Source organism: Lissotriton vulgaris, chromosome 2_1, assembly GCF_964263255.1.
Source record: "Lissotriton vulgaris chromosome 2_1, aLisVul1.2, whole genome shotgun sequence".
NCBI classification, from domain to species: Eukaryota; Metazoa; Chordata; class Amphibia; order Caudata; family Salamandridae; genus Lissotriton; species Lissotriton vulgaris.
In genome coordinates, this window is record NC_141687.1 from 2,120,904,654 (window position 1) to 2,120,932,404 (window position 27,751).

Sequence of the window (27,751 nt, forward strand, 5' to 3'; positions counted from 1 at the left end):
ATATACATCATAAGGAAGTTGAGAATGACTGTCCCTCTGGGTTCTTGCAGTGTCGGGCGGTAGCTGGATGCTGCTTGCACCACTCCGCCATGTTCTATCTCGTAGCTTATTGCTATAAAATTCCCTAACACGTCATTTAAAATCAATTTCTTTATTTACATTATTTGACCATTGTGAGCTATTTTTTATGTTTGTTTTGGTTATTTATTTGGACAAAGTTTAATTAATTTACAGGAATTCATGTCTACCTTTTTAGCACCTGAACTTGTAACTCTGAAGGTCGCAAAGATTTTATAGCTTTGTGTGTGTTCCACCTTCCTATTAGAAATCAAAAAGTTAATATCAGATTACATTTAACCATGAGGTGGCTGACAAATGAGCATGGTGACTGGACACTGCATCCCTTGTACTCACTAGGACAAGCTGGAGGGAACTACAGGTTTTTATCAGGAAGAAGTTGAAGTGCAATGACCTCCGAGTGTGACTATAAGAATGAGACCATAGAACCACATTCTGTTTGGCAGTGTGGTTTAGATAGTTTGAATTTGTAGTCTTGTACATGGGAATGCCATCACAGGGATGTCTAGAGGTATATGTAGCGGCTGCTTTCAAATGTAGGTCTGTAGTTTCAACAGTGGGTGTCGTGAGTGGTTGTGCACCAAAGCGTGGTCTCATGATGAAGTAATGAGTGAGGCTGCTGAATACCTAGTGGAACACCAGTTGGAGTTGCACTGTGTTTCTATGTGTAACAGCGTAACTCCTCATTAAGGCAGATGAAACCATTGACATTGGTTTGCACGAGTTTTGGAGGGACACCATGATTTTGGAAACTGGAGTTAACTTGCAAGCTACATTTTAGATTTGGGCCTAATCGTGGCCTCATATGACTTCCATAGAGGCCTGTGAAGCATATCCAACTAACAAGCAAACACAGTCTAATGCATCCTGCTGACCTTATACAGGAACATCTTTTTATGAGTCCACATGTGTTGGAGATGGTGTTAATAGTAAGCAGAGATATGCACCCTGTCCAAATAGGGCCCACAACTCTAGACAGTGTAAGTTAGATACACATCCTAAATTAACTTGTGCTCACCGCCTGGTAGTGAGGCACAGAGCAGGCAGACTTTATTTATGAGGCAATTATAATGCATAGAGCCATAAAGTGCCAACTGGGGCTATCTGGTCATGTGGACTGGCTCAAATCTGAAAGGTCAATCTGACCACTATCATGTGTGGGTCAGATACTGAATCAGCACAGGCCCCACTGAAATAGTACCTTTACAGAGAACAAACGTCGTTGCTAAGGAGCAGCTAAGTGGAGCAGAGGAGGTGATTTGTCTGATCCGAAGGATTGTAGGCAAAGCATCCGCTCAGAATTGCGCAGTCTGGTTCCGCGCTGTCGTCTAGCTTCGGCTATGAAGGCAATGTTTCGTTGTCAAGCCGCCCTGTTGACGCTGTGAAGTCCTCGAAACAGCGTTGTATTAGCGTCCAAGGAGAATGCGTCAATTCCGACCAGCGCAAAGTAGGCGATGCATGGATTTTTACAGAAACTGTTAAGTTGTTAAGTGTCATAAAGGTACCCTAATATAGGCTTGGGTTATATCATACACCTTCACCTACATTATCTCCCTTATACAACACAGTAATACGCCTTTAGGATTGAATCTTTACCTAGTTCTATAACCTGGGTGCAGAAGGAGGGGTTTTCCCTGAACAATAGCATCCTACAACTTCATCAATGGACTCATACAGTATGAATGAATATTCATGAGGGTACTTGGAAACCAGGCAGGGGCTACACACTACCTGCATAAGATCTACGTACAAGGTTTATCCCATACGTCATCCTTAAATCCAACAATGGCTAATACAAGAATAAAGAAACCCTAGATAATTTCGGTATAAATACAGCACATTTTGCTAGGGTTGGTAGAGGCAAGCAAGACTTTCAGGCCGACACACTGACCAGAGATACTGAGGCTACTTCATGCAGGCTCTCCAGCTGACAGTGGTCTAATACCTTCCTTGCGGGGTGTCCAACTCGAGACCACGACAGGGTCCCACATTCTCTCACATCAGACAATGGGGTTAGACTAAATCCTAGAGGAATTCTTGGCTTGACTCCTACTCACATGCTAGGTACATCTAGATAGGCACCGTAGGAGTAAGCACACTTTTATCATGCATTTTATATTTATGTATGTATTCATGATTATTACAAGATGGTAGAACTGTACTATCCTTTTATTTTCACTGTTCTGCTAATCATATATATCTGCTACTGTCTTAACGGTTGTTGCAGCACATCTATATTACAATTAAAGAACTACTGTGCAATACATTCTTATTGCAACACTCCCTACTGTTTCTTCTGTGTAACTCTTTGAGACCGAATAAGTGAGCACGAGTGACTGAGCAAAAAGTAGTATAATGTTGCCATGATCCTGAGGGATAAACTATTCTCTCCCCGATAATAAGGAGATTCTAGTGGCATTGTGAGCTAGCTAAAACAGAAAGGCTAACATTCTCGGTGGGGGTGCTCAGTCAGTCAGCCACCAATCCTACAGTTTGTTATCCACAACGTGCAGATCCTGTATGGGTAATATAGGAACTACACGACAAAACCGCCAGGAAACCCACCTCAAAGGATCCAGGACTGGATTGGCACCACCTGGCATGGCAAGGCTCACAGTTGGCGGAGTCCAGAAGCTGTAGCAGGGATATTTGAAGTCTTTGATGTCCTTGAGCCTTCAGACCAGTAGGCAAGCCAACCAGCCCTACGAGTCACTTGGTCCTGGGGATGCAGAGAGTCCGGTCCAGTCCTTCTCAACACCAGGCAAGGGGCAGCAGAGCAGGAGTTGAGTGTTAGTCCTCCTTCCTGGCAGTTTGTCCAGAGTGAACTGAGTTGCTGGTGTCAGGGTATCAAGGGTCCAGTACTTATACCCAGTTGTGCCTTTGAAGTGTGAGAGACTACAAAGAGATTCCTTTGGTGCATGTGTCGGCTCCTCCCTCCCATCTAGCTCAGGAAGGCCCATCAACCTGGTGGCCCAATGGGTGGGACTGTCTAAAACAAAATGCTCAAAGCCCAGCTGTCACTCACCCCAGATGTGTATTTAGAGACAGGCAGAGGCACAGAATAGTCAAAGTATGAAAGTACTGTCTTTATAAAAGTGGCATTTTCAGACTTACAATTTAAAATCCAGCTTCACCATCAGTTGTGATTTTAAATTGTGAGTCCAGAAATACCAAACTCGAAATTGCTATCTTGTCATAATTGGAAATTACACTTATAAAATGGAAAAAGGTTATTCCAATCATAATCTATGGGCAAGTTGGGCCTTGCAGTACTGAAAAACAAATGTAAGAGTTTTTCACTACCTGAAATTGAAAAACCTAAAAGTATGTGTCCAACTTTTAAATGCATTGCTCCCTGCCCTTGGGTGACTTGTATGTGCAAAAAACGAATGTTTATGCCTGGCAAGTGGGTTAACTTGCCAGGTCAAAATGGCAGCTTTAACTGCAGACACAGGCTCTGCAATGGCAGGCCTGAGAAATGTTTACAGGACTACTGAAGTGGATAGCACTGTTCGTGCTGCAGGCCCACTAGTAGCAATTACATTTACAGACCCTTGGCACATATAGTGCACTTTACTAGGTACTTACAAGTAAATTAAATATACCAAGTGTGTTGAAGCCAACGTTACCATATTTTGAGTACAGAGCGTATGCACCTTCGCACTGGTTAGCAGTGATAGTGCCCAGAATCCGAAAGTCAGCAAAAATGAAATCCGCAAAACAACGGGTCAGAGGGCAAAAAGTCAGGGGAAACCATGCCAAGGTTGCCAGGTGTAAAACAAGTATGATTTTTGTTGTATGTTTAGTGACTTAGAATGCAGCAGTACATTTGTATATGTATTTTTACAAAGGAACGACTGTGACTTTTGGCCCACTGGATTCTCAATCACCCTTTGGCTGCTAGTCCAACTTATTGGCTGTAGAATCTGCTAAGCTTGATAATGTTCATGATCTGGTGTGTTTGTCTCCATTGTTATTGTGAATTACTAAAATGTGCGTTTACAATGCACAGCTTATGTTTGTGGTAACTAGAAAACTTTCATTGTTGAGAATCAACACACATCAACCCTTGTTTTCCATAAGCATATATAATGCATCTGTTTTAGGTGCAGGATTTTTAGTTTGTGTTCTACTGGGGATAGGAGGGTTTTGACTGGTGGATTGCAGTGCTGGCAATTTGCCACATTTTTAGGGACACCCTTAGCAAGTCTACGCTTTTTAGTCATTTGGACACTGCCTTCTGGGACTTGCAGTTTTCCTTTAGCTGTCTGTTTGCACACCAATAGTTTTCTTCAATAGCCATCTCATTCCTTGGTTGCATGTGAATGCCAGTGGATAAATCCATGGCAGAGCCAAGAGTTTGGAATTTTTGAGGCGAGATCTGTTGGCTTTGACAGTGCTTGTAAGTGTGTGGGCAGTCAAGTGCAATGTGGTAGTAGAACAAGGCTGGCTGCAGGTTTAGCCCTACAAATGAGATCAATAACCAGATAAGTTATGTGCTGCTCAGCAGCCCTATCACTCTTTCGTGGCCGGTTAGAAAAAGGTAGCCGTGCATGTGCCAGAATACAAATTATGTTGCTAGCAAGGTAATCCACTAAATTATTACTAAAATGATATTCATATGGCAACTTGAACATGATCTGCGATCCAAGCAGTGATTTGATTAGTCTCAGCTTGTGAAAAACACAATGAATATAAAAAGAAATGTGTAAATTGGTTTAAGTTGTCACTTGCTTTCTTTTCAGTCAGGGATTGGCGAATAGCACAGTAATAGCCAAAGTGAACAATGAACTATGGGACCTGGATCGTCCGCTTGAAGAGGACTCCACATTGGAGCTACTCACGTTTGAGAATGAAGAAGCTCAGGCTGTAAGTAGCTTTTTGGTATAATATGTTTTAACTTCATATAAAAGAAGCTTATTCGTACTGGATAAACAATATTACATATGTAAACTTAACTAAATAGTCTGGGTCTTTTTTAAAATCAAGGAGATTGGGTGAGGTGAGGCTAGTGTTTTGTTTCTCGTTCACCGCTTATACCTAGTTTGTGTTGCCATAGGTGCAAGTGTAGACAACAATGGTGTTTCTTGTTGAGTTGTGCTGCCTCGTTCTAGTACCTTCAGCAGGAGCAGATGGAGGGCTTCAACAAATAATGTAATTACTTGAATGTGTGCAGGACGTGCCCTTGCAAGTCTGTCTGCTCCAACCTGCAGACGGATGGTGCAGTGAACTGAGAATAATCTCCAAGATGCCCGAGTCTACACCGTATCCTACTTTCCCTACCAGCCTGACAACTACATCATTTTTGTAACAACATATTGATGACTTTACAGCATAATCTTCTAGTTGATGATCAAGAATCTTAAGAATCGCTTGTTGACTTGACTTTAGACAACATATCAATACATTAAAAATACCCTATTTTGACCCAGAAGACCCACTCCTATCCAGGCCCAATATTTGCTATGGAAGGAAGGCCAAGTTTGTTCTGACCATGTATGAAAAAATCTTTGGTGCCCAGTGATGCCTGCTCCTGTTACTAAATATAATTGACCCAAGACGCGTACCCAATATCACAAGATTAATTCCTCCCTAATAAATGGTTGCAGTTGCTGAGGCTGAAGCTCCGCAGTGATGTATATTTTACATCCCTGTAAAAATAATTGCAGTGACAACTACTCCTTTAAACACTCCTTTCAGAGTGCATATCACTGGTGGTTGATCGTTCCTCAAAACCACAATGGTCTCACATACCCAATAGCAGTGATGATCATCCTATGTAAAACCATGACACCTTAGGTTACTTCTCTGGCCTGACTTAACACACTGCACTGCTTCATTTTCTTTCTTAAAATAAGGTAATTCAATCTGTTTTTAAGAGCCAAGTTGTGGTTTCTGTTAATGAAGTAGAAAAAAAGTTGTGAAGTCTTCTACTTCTCATCGTTGTGTTTGGTCATTTCCTGGCTTTACGTACAACTAGAACAACTTTTGAGTTACAGCATGTTTATTTTTACTAAGCCAGGGTGGATTTCGCGGAGTTCCGCGTAGTGCAAGAAAAACTCCACTGCGCTTTGCAGAGCTCCGCAAGCGCCGGAGTTACTTTCGATAAATGTCGTTCGCTGTGTTTTTTAGTGCCAGATGCTTGTCCGCACTGCAATCATCGCGAATGGTACCATGTTGCCACTCGAGTAGATTTTTACGGGATCGGAAGCTATCTGAAAGCGAACGGATGGTTTCTCAATGCTAGTGGTCCCGAGCATACTCTACCGTTCACAATGAGAAAACTGACTGCCTGCGTTGAAATCTTGCCAGGAGGTTAATTTACCGCGCTCGCCAACTTGATGTTGGCAATCGCGAACGAGGAAAATTCTCGCTGGGAGGTGGATTTTCCTCGCTCGCGCTCCTCAACGTGAGGTTGTTGAACCTGAGCGAGGGAAAAACTCTGGTCCGCTATGCAGAGTTTTTCAGAGCTCCGCATAACATGGAGTGCAGAAAACTCTGCAAACTCCGCGAGCGGAGTTCATCGCCCAGACTTAATTGTGACTAAATATTGCAGTAGCTAGTTTTACTGCATGTGCTAATACTGGACTAAAGAAACCAGTGGCATATCCAGAGAATCATTATGCAAAGGAGTAGATGTAAAGGCTTGATCTAATTCATCTTAGCAAGTGGAAGTCCCTCTTGGTAGCATTCCATATTGTCTTTTTTGTCTGTTGTTATAGAAGATGGCCATCCAAATGTAAAGCTGTAATGACCCACCCCTAAGGGGCAGTTCTTCTCAACTTGTGGCCCACACTCTTGGGATGGCCACCTCTTTGGGAATGGGGGAAAAAGCAACCCTGAGTGAATTTGAGCTTTAATTAGTCATATAAGTGCAGTTTGAGCTCATTGGCCAGTCAGTTTGACTCCTTTCTGTACATAACATACTCGTGACAGCAAAAGTATGATCTCTTGAAATGCTCGAGCCATCGTTTCTCTACCACTGACCAATTATCTGGCTGTTACAGAAAGGGTCCACCATATGCATACCATTGTTGGCTGGACAACTAAGGATCATTCCGACCCTTTAACCAGACCCCATTCCTTCTGTGCAGGAGTGTAGCCATTAAGTATTTTTTCTTTTTATTGCTGCTCTTTTACATTGTGTTTTTGTCCATTCAAACATAAACATTTATTTCAATGTATACCATTGTATTTTTGTTTGCCTCTTTTGACTTTTTAAGAGGAGGCAAACTGAACTTCTTTCTCCTTTTTTTCTAATTACATGCCTTTCAAGTTTCCAAATGGTGCCTGTGGGTATGCTGCCCTAGATGGACATACAGCCTCTATTTATTGTTGAGTGTGGTGTTCATGCCCATACGCCTAATAACTCCACTTATTCAGCACAGAAATTAGTAACTGTAGCATTAACAAGGAATAACAGTGGTAAATAAGACTTGACGTGTTATTTTTACATATGGATATTCTGTAAGTGGATGCCAGGCGGGGTGGGCTCAAGACCTACAGCAGAGTCACCTGAGGAGAGATTGTCAAAAGAAACGAGATGCCATCTCAGCTGCCTCCTTGAGTCCAAGGATGAGGATATCCGAGGTCAAAGGTAACTCAGCTGGAGATTACTCTAAGCAGCACAACTCCACAGAGGAGGGGATAAAGAGTGTCTGCCTTGTCACTTCACACGCTTGTTAAGGATGAAACCGATTGACGTCAGCTCCCTAACAAATTCTTGTATAATTTGAAAAAAATAAGAACATGTGTGTAATACTAGGGGAACAGGAGAAAAGGCAAATCCTGTAGCATGCCTTGATTGTACTCCTGGAAAGAAGCATGTTTCTTCAATATGTAATTTATATTTTCATAGAGAATATATGTATAATTAATTGAATAGCAGCAAATTACATAGCACCTGAATGAATTGTTTTAGGAATGTTTTTGTGTCACTTAATGATACCACCATCTAACTCAATTGCATTCATTGTATTAGCATCCAAACCGTGAAGCCCTGCAAGGTCACACGTATGGCTAGGAGTTCACTTTGAGATGTCTGCCCCCCTGAACTATTTTCAAGAACCAAAACATGTGACTGGGAGGTTACACAAGGATCACTGCAACAACCACACATATCCATTAAACTATCTTACTAGGATTCATGCCTGTGGCCCGCAGGTAACACACAGATAATATCATTGTTAAATTGCAGCATTGTGGTAACGAGTTCCACATGCCATCATTTCTACAAGAAGGCCAGTTCATCTGCCATGGGTAGGGCTTAATGTCTGTATTTTCCTTGAAGCAGAGTAGTACTTTAATAGCTGCAGATTAGTGAAGTGCCTACTTTTTCACATGGTGCAGGAGAGTGAGGGTTCAGCGGGCTTTAACCCCGATGGCAGACTGTGATTACCTAGAAATGGCCTCTAGGGATAGTGGGGGTGTCTAAAGAGCTATCAGATCCACAGAAAAGGAATGAAGTTCTCTTTAGGGCTCAAGGTGAGGGTTTTATGGCTAGGTAATATGTTTTGGGGATATCTGATGGGAATTATCCATAATCTGATGGACATTTCAGGTGCTCTTCAATGCTGGTTGATAGGTTCTAGAGATTATTAGACAAGGACTCGGGGACTGGCTGATTGTCTCTGAGGAACAGCTGAGGGTGTCTGATGGCTGGCTGAAGAAATATATGGGCTACTTTAGGATTTCTCAGAGTTAGATAAGAGGCTCTCTTATGGCTAATGGCTAGCAGAGGGTAACGTGATGAGATGAATGCAAGTTGAGGGAATTTGTGGGAAGGTTATAGCTTCTGAGCCCCTTCCCAGTAAAATCTGAATGTTAATTGAGGAGAACTTGGGGCCATTGGAGGATATGGGTGCTTTTTGAGGATTTCTTATAGACAATTGTTGGATCCCCAGGACTATTTAAGAGCAACGGAGTATGTCTCTGGACTGATAAAGGGTCTCCCAGGGTGGCTGACTACTAGCTTGTCTAAGATATAGTTTGTTATCGCTTAGTTTTGACAGAGGATCTGGTAAGGCTGGATGAGGGTCTCTGAGGTCTGGCTGAGGTACTCCAGGGGTCAGCCAAATCAGCCAATCATCTCTGTGCATGACTCTCATGGGCTAGTAGATGTTTTATTGACTAGATAGGCAGCAGATGACCTCTGAGTGATAACAGAGTAATTTTGGGCTTTTGAAAGATGAACAGAAGTAGGTTACTGGATCTCATGCTCCACCCTCCTGCGTACAGTGTTGAGGTCAGAAGGGCTATGGTATAGGCCCCCTGCCCATACAAACATAGACCTTTATCCCACCCTGTCTCTAAGGCACAATATTCAACCCATTCCCCCAACCACGGCTTTCAGCTGCCTATAGTATACCTGCCCTGTCTATGAGCTAAAAGTTTACTGATGCTGTTTGTACTGTGCCTGTTTTGCATTGTGGGAATTACACACAACCGCTACCTCTGCTGTGTCTAAGACAAAGGTTGCACTATGTTATGGCAGTGCTTTTTGTGCTAGGGAGACATGAACTACTTTAAACTATGTTATACCTGCTCAGTGTGTGCAAGGGAATAATTTCCTGATGCTGCCTATGGTATAATCACTGTTGTACAAACGTTACATTTAATGCTAGGAAGGAGAGAGTGGAGGCATCCAGATGTTGACTAACAGAGGAGAAAAAAAACCCTTCCTAATAAGTGACTCCATCGGGTGTCCTCCCAGGTACAGGACAAAGCGCTTTGTGTTGACTACTCTATTTTCATTCAGTGAAAGATAATATAATTGGGGAAAAAAACATCCTTAACAAAGTGTTATGAAGTGACTCAAGCACTTCTTTCACCTCCCACTCCCTTACAGATTTTCTTGGAGGTCCCTCTCTTTGCATGTAGTGCTACCACTGAGTGGAAAGCCTTATCCCTTTTTCAACACCAAGAACCTTTGGCTTCACAATTACCCTCTATCAACCCCTCTCTTTTTTGGTTTCTGCTCGGACAGTTTCTGTGTGGCAGCAGTTCTTAATGGAATAGCTCATAGAAATTGCATGTCTTATTAGAGCGCAACACAAATACAGTAGAAATCTTTTGTTTTGTATTCCTAGGAACACAGACACATTAACGTTTTTTCTCTTGTGTGGTTATTGACCTGTACAATGTTTGTTTTGCATGGAAAAAATCTACAAAGAATTGTATACGCACAAATCACGAGCAGAAACTAAAAATGAAGACTTAATATTAACATATAGTGACAAACCATGAAGTAATATTTTTATAAGCAACTTGATCAATGCTGTAGCATTTTCTATGACAAATCAAAAAAATGCACAGAGGAGCCTGATAGTGTAATTTGTGGCCTAACAGCCAATTGATTCTTCCCATTGTATTTCTGTGGTGCAAGTCATTGCATTTGTACAATGCATTAATACATCCTGTGCTCTAGATTAAGCTCTACCTGCCTATGAGTAACTGATTGGTGTAGTTGTGATAGCCACATGCATTTAATTCAAGAACATAACAGGATGTGCCATGTGAAGGCTGTGATGTACTTTTACACGCTTTTGTTCAAAATGTGTGGATAGGTGCAGCTTTTCTTTGGAAACAGTCCCTGCATCCGGCTAACGAACACACTCCCTCAAAGCAAACAATTCAAAAGCGTCATTATTTCAACCTGAAAATTTCCATTAGAGCAATTATTTTCTGTAAAGGACTGCAGTTATTCATGCAGCCTACTAGAAATACTTCATATTAGATGAATATGAACATGTTTACCTCAGAATTCGTTTAATATATCAACCAGTGTGGTTTTGATATTGTGTGAATGTTTAGAGCTTCAAAACACCACTGGACATTCTGTCCAGATAATACATGTTCTAATAGCGGAATTCCATTACCAACATACTACATTTAGTAACTGTTTCCTAAGTATTCAATTGAAGCATTTAGCTCTTTGTCAGTTCCTAATGTTTAGTTATCTTTAATTAACAAGTGTAAAGACAAATATACAAAACCAGAGACGTCGAAGTGAAAATTAAGTTCAATAACAAAAAAGCATACATTGATGTGTATGCCAGAGTACAAGAAAATGTATGTCATGTTGCCAATAATCAGATGCTGATGTAGAAATATTAAGATATATATTGCGTTAGAAACATTCACCATTCTGAATTTCTCGTCTCAATGAAGCTTCACTTGTGTCCCTTTCTTATAGGTTTGTTTTTTCTTGTAAACTTTTTTTTAAATTTAAACTGAATAAACTCATTAAGAAGACAAAATTTAGGACATCATTAAACATTAACTTTGTATACCCTGTCATCAATGTAAAATCACTATCGTAAAAAGTCCTTCTCGCAGGTTGATACAATAAAGAATGACTTGTTACATTTCATTTCACAGATTACTGTACTGTCTTGCCCAGTCGTCTAGAGGTCCTCAAATCCTTTAAAATCTCTTTTGACTGAATCTTCCATCAAGCCTATAGAGTGGTTCCCCCCATTGATAACGATCCATACATTTTGACACTACTGCCAACCTGTTGGGGAAATTGGATTAAGCCATTCTCTGGTGATAGATAAATAACCTAGCTGAAGCATGGACTGCTATAATTGCGACCAGTACTAAATGTGCAGTTTCTGCTTGGGTATATTGATCAAATCCTACTCTAATTCATTCATCAGTTGACAATACATGTTTATGAGCGATAGATTAATTTATTAAATACTAGTGTACAAAATCCATTAAAAGAGGGAGCGTAAGGAATTTTTACAAGTGTGGTCTGCTCCTTTATACTGACATCTAGGACTGAAAGAAATTCTGCAACATCTACATTTCAATAACCTCCCAAGAGTATACTATATCCAACATAATGTATTATAGTGATGTGTTTATAGAGGACATCAGTATTTGGTGGCCCCACTCGAATGGCTGTTGGAACATATCTGGATTATGTTTAATTTCTTGTTTATCACACTAGTAAGGGGTGTAAACCTCTACATCACCATGCCTGAATTTATCAAGGATGATGTAGTCAGCTCATATCATTCTACTGTCACCATTTTTAACAATGACATCTAATTGTACCATTTTCTCTAGATTAATATTCATACACCCTATTTATTTATTTTTTAATCCGTGTTTGTGCTTGTGAACTCTCTCCTGGAGGTGTTGAAATGTTCACAGTAGTTCTCTTTGATACAGCTGTCAGAGTGAAAGTATCCAGGCATTTGTTCCTAATTAAGAATTAGAAATGCAGAAGATAGACTAATTCATTACTTCACAGCAGGTCATACCTATTGTAATAAAATGGCGTAATACTTGGGCAGGATGCGAGTCCCTCCCAAGTAATAGGTTCCATAATCCTGCCAGGTTTAACATACAATCTTAATAATATAAACTTGGACTCAACTCTTGGTTGCAGTGGCACAGAACAGACCGGACTAATTTAGGAAGAGCTTGTAAAGCATTTAGCAGTACCAAAATAAAAAAGTCCACAATAACTTAATAAAAATCCCCAATCAGTTTCTAAAAATCAAGAAAATGGTCATAAGCAAAATGACATAAAATTGATTGTCAGTTCCCCTGATAGGATCTTAAAGCTTTCTGGGCAAAAAGCGCCAATAAAAAAAATCAGTGTATGCTGTTGATGTGATTTTAGCCCGACCACGATGAAGCAGTGGTCGGATATACTAAATGTGTTATCTCTGTCAGAGTTTTTACCTTCTGACCGGCATTGGAATTACAATTTTTGTTATAATTATCACACTTGCACAGTTTTTCCCTTGTTAATTCTGGCACATTAAATCTGATTACGTTTATCGGGAGGAAAAGGCCTGGAAAAGGGACAAAACATGCTAAATTTGGTGCATTAAAAACCGATACTGAATGTTCTGTCTTTTCCTTTCAAAAATTCGGATAAGAGGTATTTACCACACAGGATATATACCTCAATTTTGGATAATGTTTTTACCAAATGTGGTAAATACCCCACCCTATTCCGACAAACTCAAAGTGAGGGCCTTAGTCCACTTTTTAAAAGTTCATATCCAACAGTGGAGCAAGGTTGAATCCGGATCGTATGAGGTACACTCAGTCAGATATCCATTGGCCGCAGTCCCGCTGAAAGCATTCATTTAGTTTTGACGGGAAAACTGAGAAGGCCATTTTACATTTCTTGCCCGTTGAAATCCTCTTCTGGGCTGGATAATTTTCATGACTTTATCCAGTCAAGATTTGTGTGGCAGGACTTGGGGCCAGATTTGCCACACCTTTTTACTGTCTTAAAAATTATGAATACCCCATTCTTAATTACATCCCTTTTAAAAGGAAAAATGGTGAAAATGAAGTTCGCTACTTTGAAGCCCCATTAAAGAATTTAATCCTCTTTGCAGTAATTTACTTCTCTTAACTTGCAGAGTTTGATTATGGGTGGAGGCACAGGGCCTGTCTTGCAGTAGTGGGTGACATCTCACACTACCTCGAATTTTTTTTTTCTCTTGCAGCACGTAGTTGACCATCATTTTGAGAGCCTTTCTCCATTTCAGAAGCTCTTATTGCACATTATCTCAATGTTTTTTGGCTATAGTTGGTCGAAATGTAGCATATTTACACATGTGGCAGGTACTGTGATTATCATGCAGATTGTTTTGGTTGCCCCTGCTTTGTAGGTCTCGGCGTCAATGCGCGGAAGCGCGTCTCCGCCGAGATCTTTTGTTAGCGACTATGCTTCCCAGGAGACAGTCCCGGCCGCGCGCATCCTTCCAGGCGATTTGTAACTGGAACGCGCGCTGTGGCCAGGCGCTGTCTCCTGGGAAGCGCAAGCACCACACACGCATGCGCATACACACACACACAAGCGCCCATGCACGCACGCACATACATACATACAGAGACACCACCCCTGACACATACACACACGCGCGCACACACACAAGTGCACCGAGGCCCCCCCTCCCCCCCGCCCGCCGTCACCGTCGCCACCGTCGCACTCTTACATACACACACGAGCATACACGCGCACACACACACACACAAGTGCACCAAGCCCCCCCAGCCTTTTGGAACTTACCTGGCCAATGTAGGGGACTCTGCTCAGCACGCGGCGCCCAACCTCCTGCCCGGGGCTCCACACCGCTCACAGGAGCCCCGGGCGCGAGACGCATTTCACTCCGCCTGCCTCCTCTTCCGGTCTGGACGTGGCCCCGCCCCCGTCACAGGCGACTGTGCCTGACTTCCGGCCGCAGCACAACCATGGCAGTAAACAGGATGCCCCGCCATACCTCCAGCCTACACCGCGGACCCAATCTCTGAAGTCGGAGGGTCCCTTCCCCGCTCTGCAGCACCCCCACTGGCTACACCGCTGCCCTGACCTCCGCCATCCAATACCGTCGTGAGTACAAGACCCGCTCTCGCAGAGGCACCTCCCAGCATCTTTGGCACCCCCAATCCACCCACTTCAGCATAGACACCTGTGGAATTGTTGAGGCGGAGCGCCCGATCCGGGGCCGGCATGAATGAGTGCTGGGGTCTCCACCACTCCCCTGCTCAGCACGTCTCCCACGATGGCGGCTAGAGCCTCTGGTCAGCCCTTTAGTAAGCCTCTCAGTCTTGGGCTCCAGGCAGGGGTGACTCCAGCTATATCCCAGCAGGTCTCCGACAGCATTAAGCGCCGCCGACCACCGCACTGCTGTCTGCCTCTTCCTCTACAGCCACGGCGTCACCAGGCGTTCCCGGGGGCAAAGCGGCTTCCTCAATACTCGCCGCCCTGCGATCGCCTCCTTAGCTGTTCTGTTCGGTCCGCTCTGGGATCCGCACCGCTGCTCTCTGAAGGACCACAGCACTTCAATTCCGCCGTACCGGCCCGCTCTCCGTGTCGTCACCGACACATCGCAGGTTCCACCGACGCCATCTTGGCTCTGCTCGGGCAGGGTTCAACCATCCGCTCGGTGCCCAGCCCTTGTCGACCGAGGTTGTTTGACATACAGCTCTCCATGTTACCAATGCAAACATTTCTGACTTCCCACAGCTGATAAACAAAGGTGCCGGTGTAGGTATTGTCCTGTTCCTAATGAGGCACCTATCGATCTTTCTTCTTCAAATACCATTTAGCAATGATAATCACCTAGTTCATGGCTAATGTCCTGCTTCTCTAATTCTCTTCAGGTGCTACAAACATTGACAGTGTCCTTGAATCAATAGTACCCAACATTTCTGTCACTATTAACTGTACATTAGCAATCAGCTTCATCTGTACTTGCAGTTGTCCTCTAACCACTCACTGCTTAATACTTGCACAACATCCACATGTAATCAGGACAACCCATTAAACCTCACACTGATCTCAAACCTACTGTCATACTCTCTATTCATGGCTGATCATTCTCTGTCTGTCAGTAGTGAATGCAGAGTAGTGAGTGCTGAGTGCAGAGTAGTGAGTAGTGAGTGCTGAGTGCAGAGTAGTGAACGCAGAGTAGTGAGTAGTGAGTGCTGAGTGCAGAGTAGTGAGTGCAGAGTAGTGAGTGCAGAGTAGTGAGTGCAGAGTAGTGAGTGCAGAGTAGTGAGTGCAGAGTAGTGAGTGCAGAGTAGTGAGTGCATAATAGTGAGTAGTGAGTGCAGAGTAGTGAGTGCAGAGTAGTGAGTGCAGAGGAGTGAGTGCAGAGGAGTGAGTGCAGAGGAGTGAGTGCAGAGGAGTGAGTGCAGAGGAGTGAGTGCAGAGGAGTGAGTGCAGAGGAGTGAGTGCAGAGGAGTGAGTGCAGAGGAGTGAGTGCAGAGGAGTGAGTGCAGAGGAGTGAGTGCAGAGGAGTGAGTGCAGAGGAGTGAGTGCAGAGGAGTGAGTGCAGAGGAGTGAGTGCCGAGGAGTGAGTGCCGAGGAGTGAGTGTGCAGAGTAGTGAGTGCAGAGTAGTGAGTGCAGAGTAGTGAGTGCAGAGTAGTGAGTGTGCAGAGTAGTGAGTGCAGAGTAGTGAGTGCAGAGTGAGTGTGCAGAGCAGTGAGTGTGCAGAGCATTGTGTGCTGTTGAGTGCAGAGTGCTGTGTATTGGCAATGTTAATGACAATGCCATTTATTTGTGATTTAAAGAAAAAAAAATGTCATGAGCAATGCCAATAGCTCTACCATTAATGATGCCGAGACCATTGCATTGCAAATGCTTGTTGACTGTAGAGGCAGTTAAGTATGGCTTTGTCTCTTACGGTGTGTTGACCAGTTCTTTTACATAGATGAAGTTTTCATGCAGACCAACTTCCTTTGGAGGCCGTTTCGTAGTATTCTGGAGAGTCGATTACCCAAGTTCTCCAGCCACTAGTTTTTGAGGTTGAATGACCATCTAAATTTACAGAGAGTCTTTGCTTTTGCATGGAGCATATAAACAGCATGACTCCTCAGTGTGTGTCACATGAGATTCTTTATGTGGGCCTGTTTCTCGTTTTGGGTTATATCCTGCATCCTCAAATATTGCAAAAGATGTTTCTGCTTTGGAGGGCTTCTGTGAGAATGCTGTCCGAGACAAGATGACTTCTGGACCTCATCGGCGACGCTGCTAGGTGGATTGCTCCACATATATCAGTACTCGTTACGGGTTGTTACGTGATCTGTCGACTAGATGCTCCAACTAGTCAAGCATTGCTGAACAACCTGTCTGTCTGATCCTTTTAGGCGCCGTTCGCGGTGCCTCACTTCACATCCTCTTGCATTCTTTGTGATTAATAGTTAACTGTGGAGGAAGGGGCCTGTATGTACCAGTATCACACAAGTTACTTTCGCTTCTCTTATTCTTCTAGTATTTAATCTTCCATCCTCAAAACAAAAACCCTGTAAACGTGTCCAGAAAGTAGGATAATGCTCTGCTTGAGGGTGGGTGTGTGTTAATGGGTGGTCCTTACCTCTTTACGAAAAGAAACCAATCAAGGCTCTGGTTTCATCTCACCAGTGAAGTATGGAGGAGAGGGCACTTTAGCCTACCGTGCGTTGCTAAGGTGACGTTTACTTTTTGATGCTTAGTACTGTTGTAGCCTGATATCTTTCTTGGACCTCTGCTTCTGCCAGGCCAGCCATTCTTTTCCAGGGCATTCTAAAGCATGCAGCTGAAGCAGTCCTGGGATTGGTCTATCTAAGCACATTTAATAAGTAACACAAACTTAGCAATATTGTCCCGCTGCTGATATCTTCAAAACTTGCTTCATTTAAAGACATTCTTCCTCATGGCCCTTCGACTTTAGATTCTTGTTTTATGGAAAATCTACTCAACTAAACACATGAATCTGTGGGGGAAAAAATCAGTTTTTGAGACAAATCTATTCATTTTGTTCAATGTTTTCTACTCCCTGAGAAAACTGACAGTGTTTGAATTTCTTAATTTTGTCTGTTCTATACTAGTTAAGCAATTGAACTGCAGTTTCTGCAGTATAAAAACAATCTAATTCGATAGGCCTTGTGAAAAATATTAACATTTTTGCATCTAACAAGAAAACAGGTATACGATGTAGAACATGTTGGTGAATTCTAGCTCACATATTTACATATAGCAATTACAACCCCAGTGTGTCAGTAAGGACTGTAGATTAGTACTTTAATGGTTCGTTAGAATGTCAAAGTCGATCCTCAATAAATGTCTCTATAAAACCTATATATTTGGCAATAGTGTATTGTAGGTAGTATAGAGCGAAGACCGATTTGGTGGTGATAAATTTAAAATTGTGTACAAATGTAATGGTCTTGAAATTAGTTTTAAAACTAAAATAAACAGCGGAAAGCTTTGTTGAGCTTGAACAAGGTGAGGCACATTATAATCTGTTTGAAATGCTTTCTCAAACTCGTTGTGTTTATGAACAGGTATACTGGCACTCGAGCGCTCACATCCTCGGAGAGTCCATGGAGAATTATTATGGTGGCTGCCTGTGCTATGGTCCACCGATTGAAAACGGATTTTATTATGACATGTTTCTGGAGAACAAGTAGGTGATTGTATACTATAAACATAGATTTCATTTGTTGAGGTGTTTACACTACAGAGTGATTTTAAATCTTTAACTCTGACAAGAGCAAGGAAAAAAGCAGTGATTTTAATGGCACTTAACCACCTTGCTATTTTTTAGTGATTTGTTTACTTGTAGTTTAGATGACTATGAAAGTGATTTAACAACACCATTCAAAGGGGGTATTCTCATTCCATTGCTTTCCAGTTTACCCCTTCCACCTCCCACCCCATTTTTAGGGTCTCATTTTTATTTTTGTTGTTAATGTCCCAGAGATAAAATATTATTTGATAGGCTCCCAACAAACATGAAAGTGCTGCCATCTGCAACCTCCCATTTCTGCTGCACCAATGGGTTTTGTTTCGCCCTCTCACATATTAAAGTGTGTGAGAATAGACCGGCAGATTTTAAATCCTATAAACCTGTAGCTTACTTGCAATTATTTTGTATTCATAAGAACGATCTGTGAATTAAAGTGGAAACACCAGAAAATGTATTGGATCCTTACGTATGAATTGCTTGTTGATTGATATTGGTTTCTTTAATCTTAGTTGAATTTATTTGGCCAAATAGTGGATTTTTCATGAATGATGTGAATATGGTTTTCAAGCAAAGTTTACTTGTTTCATATGTTTACGAAGATAAATGTGGCCCTACTCCATTCAGTCTCTGTCTGCTGTATCACGACGGCAGTTTAATTTCAGGAACCATATTCGACTCTGCCAGGAAAGTGAGTTTACTTTCTATGGAACTATTAAAGAACTGCCAGGACCATAACCTGCAAGGTGACTTAAGGCTCACTCTTATGTTAAGTTAATTCATTTCTTAAGTTCACAAATACCCGAAGGTGTTAAGGTGCTACCCACAGTCATTTGTAATGTTTGTATGGCTTTGTAGGGCAACTTTATTGCATTTATTAGATATGATTTCTAACTCTTAGATGCTTGCTTAGGGAATGTAAAGCCGGACTAAGAGTCGGTCGTAGATGAATGTGTGAGAAAGATATAATTCTGAATGGAAGAAAACTAGCTTCAAGTTAAATCGCCATAAACCTTTTTTTCTTTTTCTTTTTCTCTTCGTTGGGAAGGGGGATATTGCCAAAGTAAAATGAAGTTTTTGGGAGTGAGGGGAGAAAAGTGTGTCCCTGAATGCTGAGATGAAAATGCTGCGGAATGTCAACACCATATAGGACATGTTCAATGTATAACCATTGAAAACAGATCTTTACTTTAATAAACTAAAACAAATAACCATTACAACAACAATAATTATATTTGGTTACTGAGTGCCATTGTGAGTGTGTGGGTTAAAGGGTGCTGTTTGGCCGGTAAGGATTATCTAGGGCAGTTGTTCTTATCCTGTGTTCCTGGAAATCCTGGGAGTGTGCAAAGCCTACTCAGGGGATCCATGACTGCTTAGAAAATTAAATAATATCAATAGATTAATAGTGTATAAAAATAAAGAAGCAAAATGTAATAAGGTACATTTTAAAACGTTCTGTAAATGTAGAGTAATTTAAAACTGGTAGCAAAAAAATTGGTATCCTCCAATTAAATTGTGGGAGCCGTGCAAGTGCTTCAAGCTTATAGTATGGAGTATGAGTGGCCTAAAGTGAATTTAGAAAAGCTCCAATATTCAGATTCCTTTTAACATATTTGTTAGTGAATTAAGTAAAATATTTCATCATTTGTGTAATTGTTGCATGAATGCTTGTTTCTCTGTGCTGTTCTGCAGTTCAAATCATTGAAAATACTTGGACTGGGATATCCAGCTTCCAGTAATAAATCAGTGGTGGTCCACGGATTCCAAAAATGATTCAGTGGGGGGTCCCTGGGTTCCAATAATGATTAAGTATTGATCCACAGAAGTCGAAAGGTTAAGAACGGCTGAGCTAGGGTGAGGTGCATGAGGTTGAATGATATGGTGGCAGTAAGGTGTGCCTAATGTTGCTGCACATAAGCATGGAGTGTATTGAGGACTGTGAGAAGAGAAGATGCCATTGCACATGCTGGTACTTTACACCTTAAGAATGGACAGTCCTATATGTGGAAATCACTGATGTGCTTCAGTTGGGACTTCTGGGGTGCAATAAAAATAATGCGAACATTGCAATGTTGAGAGCTCTATTGTAGACAAGCGAGGAGCAGCGGCCTATGTAAACTGGTCCACTGCTTTCAACATTCAATTTCCTAATACACAGCCCCTGCCTTTCTCTTTCTCCTGCCGCCTTGAAAATATATTTTAAGTAGTCAGAGGAAAACAAAAGGCAAAGGCCGTGCAGGAGGATACACTCAGCCTTCACCCTTCCCTCCTCTTGCAGCTTAATGTCACTAGGGCTTACGAAGGAGGGAGGAGTGAATGCTGCTCAGCTCCTGGGCCTCAGGGAGAGCCAGTGGCTGACTTCAGCCCCCTTTCACAGCTGTTGCTGTGAATGATCAACAGCTAACAGCCATGGCACTGCAAGCATCTGCTAACTACGGAACATTTACAACAAGAGCTGCGAACAAAGGCTTCAGAGCCGAGGGGGATTTCAACCCCTTTGGGCTCCAAGATGCTTTTGTTTTTCTAATTTGAACATTCTGCACTCATGGGGTGGAATGTTCTAATAGCCTTTTTAGCCCACCATAGCTGGGCTATACTGGTCAATAAAGGCCTGCTCCCTTGTCAAAGGCCCTTGACTTTTGCTCAGGCCTTTAACGCTTGAGTGGTCCTTTAATGGCTGGTATTGCCCGCTACCATGGACTACAAAGCTATATAAGAGTATTGTTAATATGTAGACAAATACAAAATAAGGTGCAGGTCTGGCGTTATAAATTGTCCTAATGATATTGGGCTACTATGTGCTATTGCGGTGGTTTCATATTATGTAAAAAACACTGTGCGGCCATTAGGTGGGGAAATGACCGTATTATTTTTATCCCATTAGGGGCGTGTCAAGTAATGAATTTTCATTACTGGAGAACATGTGTAAAAATATCATTAAAGAGAAGCAGGCTTTTGAACGACTGGAAATAAGCAAGGAGGTCCTTCTAGAAATGTTTAAGGTAATGTATAAATTATTCAACCCGCTCATACATGGATGTCCATAGTGAATTTTCTAAAGTCGGCCATTAGTAGAGAACAGCATATTAGCTTGGGTGCTAAACTGCACTCCTTTGAAATAAACTTTTATTCCAGGATAAATTTAATGTAGAAAGTCGTGCAATATGTGGTCACCAGTACTGGCCATTCCCTTCAACTTTGTATCAGAGGATCATTGCAATTGCACAGAAACAACTTCTTTTGTGCCTCCATACTCCTCTTCAGTGATGTCTTCCAATTAATACCTACAGATTCCATTCTTCCCTCTTCTGTGTCTTTTTCATCCCAATTTCTCACCCCCCCCCCCCCCCCCATTTTTCACTGATGCCTCATTTACCTCAATCGCTGTACCCTTAACTCCATATACATACTTTAAATTCCTCCATCCTTCTGCCCCCACTCAGTTTTCCTTCTTCTTGACCTCCCCTTTTCCTACCACTTATTTTGTATTATTCTTCCTTCAGAACTTGATCTTGAAATCTTAACCAATTGATTGCTTTTTTCTGCCTCACTGAAGCCTAGCTTTTACCACTACACTACCAGTATGATTGAAAGAACACCTACAATATATAACAATTTAGTTACATACAAATTACAGAGCACAACCACTTATGACTTATACCTGACCTTGTAGTCAGTATGATTTTAATAAACCCAAATTGGCGCAATATAAGTACAAAATTATTTATAAACAAGTGTTAGTAGCAATTTAACATAAGCTAAAAATTCCTTTGGAGTCTTGATGTAGTTGACTCGAAGTACATATCGTAGAAGCAGACAGCCGACACGTGTTTCGTCGTTTGATATGACTTTTTCAAGGCTCACAACGTATTTCTACAACAGTAGGTAAAAGTATTCTTCGAAAGACCCGGAAATTTCAAAGGATCCGTAGTACACTAGATCAGTATAAGAGTTCCATTTATATTGCATACAAAGTTACTTAGGGAAATTTTAATGGCACCAGCAATCCTCTCGTGTACGGTGCATCCCTATAGCATTTCAGAGTAAATGATGGAAGCTATACTCCAGTAACCGTATTCTGATGCAATATAAGCTTGTACTCAGTAATATTTTAATTATGGTAAATTCAGCACCCGTAGTCGTATTTCTAAGGGTCAAGACATCCAGTAGTATTTAAGACGTCATCTTCGTCATGTTGTACGCGTGTCGCTTCCAAAAAGACACATAAGTGGTTGTTTTCTATAATATGTATATAACTATATTATATATGGGTTTTTTATTCCTCGTATAAGACGAACACTGATAAATGGCACACAGTGTTCTACATAGAGCACACCTAGTAAATGTATATTGTTGAAACACTGTGGAAAGACTTTTACGGAGGTGCTGACTTCTTTCTTTACCTCTGCCATTTTTTTCTAAATAATATAAATCAATTTGCTCTGGTCCCAGTGTTGGGTTATCCAACTTCACAGTGGTTCCTGTTGTTCCTTAAATCTCTGTTTTCATTTCTAAAAGAGGCTCTTCTGGCCCCTTTGACGTACCTTAATCTCTATTTACTTTCTGTTTGCCTTTATTTACTTCTGTTCTCAACAACACTTCCTCCTTCATTGATACTCTTGGTGATTAGGGTCCCGGATCTCCTCGACTGTCTGTAGGTTTTGGAAGAGTAGATTGGAATGAGTTCAAGAGTAAGGGATGTAAAGGCTATGACAAGGAGAACTATTGTAATGATGGGGGTTCTTTGGAACATTATACCAAATAAAGTATTCACACAGGTGTGCAGTGAACTTAGCATATTTATTACATGAATTTGCTCTATCCCAGATCATAGTATTCCTCTATACCATTTTAGAGCAGTATAATATCTGCAGTGTTAGAAAGTTAGATTTTCCTTCTTTCACCTATGCTTTATGAGCCCACATCAGCGTTTATTAAATTGAAAGAAAGTACTGGGAAATTAATGTATTAAGAAGCTTTTTCATGCTCTGTGCCCTCTTCAGAATCTTCAGCTTTTATGAACTGAAGAGAATTACCCTGTACGGTGAGCTAAAGAAACCGAGTGGAGAGTTCCAACTGTAAGGAGTCTTGTGCACCATTAGTCCTATTCTGTTAATATGGAGTTATATGGCAGGTTGTGATATTTGCTTTTACGAATTTAGCACTCTTGCATCAGTTCTTTTAGCTACTGTTTTGTGGGTTCCAGATCTTTCAGTGCTCTGTTTTTCTATCGAAACAGACTTGGCATCATTATGTAATTTGATTTATGGTCTCTGCCTTTTCTTGTAGTATAATAAATTTAAATGCCGAATCCTGAATGAGAAGGTTGATACTCCAACAACTACAGTTTACAGGTAAAGCTAATAATCAAGTGTGTGTCTTGTATACTTTAAAATGATGCAGTGTGTTCTTTGGTTTGGTGATGCCAGTTCGTTGCAAAATAAATAAATAAACATTTTGATTTAACGGTATTTCTCATGGGACCCAGAGGAAGAAATATAAAATCATCACGATGAGTGCTAGCCAACTAGGCATTTATTATTTAATCACCAGTGTGCTGGTAAATTGACCATAACAAGGCATGTTTAATATAAATCAACCTGCTAATAAAGGGTCCCTGTCTGTTAAATGTCATGGTAATATTCTATGTATGTTGTTACATGGTTCTTGAACATCAGTAACAGCCTTGGGTTGTAGTTAACGTTTCCATAACTGTCTTGGTGTCTTGAAACCCTCTGTGGTGAACTGCAGGTAGGAATAAAGCTTCAGTAGCTGGCTGACTGTAAGTGTGGCGATTTCTTCTATAATGACACTCGTTGTGAATTTTAACCTCCCACAATCTGCAATGAACTGCATCTTTAAACACACACAATATGTGTTGGTAATTCTCTTTTAACCTTTGCTAAACCTCCAGTACCTTACTCTTACTGTGATATATGGCCTTATAAATGATTGTGCTCTTGACTAAAGTTAAAGTAGCTCAGTTGAACTCACGATCTGGTCGTCTAACTGCTGGATAGACTTGGGTTAATATTCCCTTGCCACCATTGCATTGCTTTAGTGCTCTGTTGAACCTAGACAGACTCTGTACAGCACTAATTTGGTGGTTAAATGCTGTCTCCAGTAAACATATCTTCTTTGCATCATGGGGAGACTTTGATAGCTCGCCTTTGGTAGCTCTACAGAGTCTCCAATGAGCTCTTCCTCTGTAGGTTTTGTTTAGACTCTCTGTTGTGCTTCTGTTGTGGCTATAGCGCCTTCAATGAACCGATCCACTGGTGCTCCAAGGTAGACTTGGGTTAGCACCAATGTTCCCTCTAATTTCTGTCCTTAATGTGCGGCATTAAAGGTGCTTTGTGCAATACAGTCAAGGCTGTGTGCGCCTAAGACAAGCAACAACTTAATATGTAAGTATATTGTAACTATCTAGGCTAGCTATGGAGCGTAGAATGATGTGTTAGTACATTCTGTGTTCTTAGAAGGCTTACAGGTTCTGTGAGTGGCAGTTACTGATGGACCAGCCAGAGGGACAGCTACACATTTCTACTCGGTGTCATCTTCTTAAATAAATACCAGAAGCTTACATCAACGACCACTGCTTAAAGAGTCTTATTACTTACTACATATGTCCCTTGCGCAAGATACAAACATTAGTGGCATAGCAAGGGTACCATCAGCCTTAATCTAGCCAGAAAGAAATGGCCTCCACTCACCTTTGGGTCAGTATTAAAAGATACCCATTACAGGGGTGCAGTTTGCTCCTTTCATATCTTAGCCCCGGTGACACTGAATCTTGTGCCCTAATGATTCTACATATCATTCCTCTCTCTTCACTATTGTCATGAATCTCTTATCTCCTCCATGCACCTTTACTTATCCCTATCCACATCCACATCCACTCTCTCTCTCGCTTGTCCTTATCTCATTCCTCTCCTTTTTAAAGTGTGTCTTGTTTTATTATGCTTCTTTACCTTCCCTCTTTTCTTTCTACTTTTCTGCTCTCCTCTACTTCTCTCCTATCCTGCTCCTCCCTTCAATCTCTATCCAACCATTCTCTCTTCCCCAAACTCTCTATAATCACCTTGTCTTCTCTCTGATCTCTATGTCCTCACTCTCATTCTACTGTTTCTCTATCAAATATATATCTTGACTATTTTGTGCCTCATATCTGACCTCAGTTGTCACCCTTGTCGACCTATTCCCTTTTTTGGAAATATGTTTTATTCAAGTTTTGAGTTTGTAACATTTGAAGAACATAACTACAAACCCCACCGCCCCCTCAGATGACAGATCTTAGCCAGCAGTCATGTGCATTTGAATTTAGTTCCCTAGGAGATTTAACCCCATTGTTTGGGTTTAGCTTTACTAAGACTCTATTTCCATCTAAATAAAGCCTTTTTAGCAACATTAGAATAAAGAAAGACTAGGAAAAAACATAATGGTCTAACCTATACTGTTCAGTTTGAATGCAGCTCTTTGATAACAATTAATTGATCAATGTGCTATTTTTGGATTGTAACTTATGAACTGCAGGTAACAAAAGGATCTCTGTGACAGAAGCAGTACCCCAATGAACTTCTATTTGGAAGAGCAGGACAACCATGATACCATCCAACTCACTGCCGATCTCTCAAATTTGGGATTGCATCAATTGGTTAAGGGCATTACACATCAGGCGGGACATACCTTAGATGGTCTGTTCACCAATAATCCTGATATTTCTGTACTGGACATCATTCCTATCACGTGGTCAGACCATAGGGCCATTATATTTGAGTTACATATCCGGACTACAAATCTTCCTCCCCCCAGGCCACGAACCAGGATTGGGATTCGAGCCTGGAAGAACGCGGATATTTTTCAGATGTTAGATTCCCTGACTTCTTCCTGCCCTCAGGGAGGAGATATTCCTGCATTATCAGCCTCTGAATTCCAGGATTGGATTCGGAGTGCCGCTGATCAAGTGGCCCCGGAGAAACTCACGAGACCTAATAGAGCATCTCCGTCGGCCGCTTGGTATACTGAAGATCTTAGACTCCATCGGCAACACTGCAGGAACCTAGAAAGTCTACTGCCCCATAGCCAAACAAACCTATAAAGATGCCCTCACAATATATAAAAAGGCGATTATTGCCCGAAAAACTGTCTTTTTCTCGGCACAAATAGAGAATGCCACAAATTCTGCTAGAGAGCTGTTCTCTGTCGTCACAACTCTGTCCACTCCCTCCACGGGACCAGGGGTCGAACCCTCACAGACCTTATGCAATGATCTCTCTACATTCTTCACCACTAAGGTGGCAGATATATATTCCTCTTTCGAAGGGGATACCAGGACTAAACATAGAGTCAGTATTGAGGAAGAACTAATTTCTGATCATAATCATGATCGCTTTCCCTGTTTCACGCCCACCACACAAGATAATATTATCAGACTCATTTCCACCACTAAGTCTGGCTCCCCTTTGGACCCCTGTCCTCCTTCCGTGATGGCAAAACTCACAGAAGTGATCTCGCGTCCACTCAGAAATTTGCAACACTGCATTCCAGACAGGTCAATACCCCAGTCCTTGGAAGAAGGCTGTGATCAAACCCCTTTTGAAAAAACCTTCCCTGGACCCTACAGCTGTGGCCAGTTACAGACCCATTGCGTGTCTGCCCTTTCCTGCCAAAATATGCGAATCTCTGATGAACAAACAACTCTCAGAGTTCGTCGAGGCTCACCAACTCCTCGACGAAACGCAGTTTGGGTTCAGGAAAGGGCATGGAACGGAGACCGCCTTGATAAAGGCCTCAGATGAGATCAGGGCTATCATGGACCAGGGAGGGGCGGCTGTCCTGATCCTTCTGGATTTGTCTGCAGCCTTTGACACAGTCGACCATGCTATTCTGGTCGACCGTGTCACAGCCCTGGGGATAAATGGTATGGCCAGGGACCTTATTTCATCTTTCCTGGAAAACCGTACCCAGACAGTGAGGCTGGGAGATTTCTACTCCCCTATCTCTGCACTCCCTTGTGGAGTCCCACAGGGCTCCTCGCTAAGTCCTATGCTATTTAACATCTATGTAGCGGACTTAGCGAGGGTAGTAAAGGCCCATGGGGTACGGCTTACATCCTACGCAGATGATACCCAGCTGGTTTTGGCAATTCACAGAGATGGCCCTATTGTGGCAGCCAACTTCCAGAGAGCCATGCTCGAGCTCAGCACCTGGATGGCCTCGAACTGTCTGAGGCTTAACTCGGACAAGACCGAGATCATGACCTTCGGCAGGCTCTCTCCTGAATGGTCTTCTATCTGGTGGCCTGAAAAGCTGGGCCCACCACCTGTCCCAGTAGAAAAGGCCAGAAGCCTGGGAGTGATTTTTGACAGTAAACTGTCCTTTGACCTCCACACAAACAAGGTTGTCTCTTCAGCATTCTTCATTTTGAAAAAAATTAAGACACTATTGCCTTACCTTCCTACCTCAGCTGGGAAGACCCTGGTCTCTACCTTAGTTTTCTCAAAAATAGACTATGGGAACGCTCTCTTTTTAAACACTGAGAAGCGTGTCCTAACGAAGTTGCAGTCTATTCAGAATGCGGCTACAAGGATTCTTCTTAACATTCCTCGTCGCAAGCCCACCACTCCTGCCATTCGTCATCTCCATTGGCTGAGAGTCGAGAGCCGTATTACAGTACATGGCG

General features: G+C 42.0%; 1 protein-coding gene across 2 annotated transcripts in view; it reads left to right on the forward strand.

Moving 5' to 3' along the window:
• LOC147733803 (threonine--tRNA ligase 1, cytoplasmic-like) overlaps positions 1–27,751 on the forward strand; it is a 242,167-nt gene that overhangs the window by 32,868 nt on the left and 181,548 nt on the right. For both annotated transcript variants that reach the window (XM_086958398.1, XM_086958397.1), the window contains 4 exons: positions 4,824–4,947; positions 17,885–18,006; positions 20,954–21,071; positions 23,359–23,423. In XM_086958398.1, coding sequence (XP_086814524.1) covers positions 4,824–4,947; positions 17,885–18,006; positions 20,954–21,071; positions 23,359–23,423 — 429 coding nt within the window. The remainder of the gene's footprint in view (positions 1–4,823; positions 4,948–17,884; positions 18,007–20,953; positions 21,072–23,358; positions 23,424–27,751) is intronic.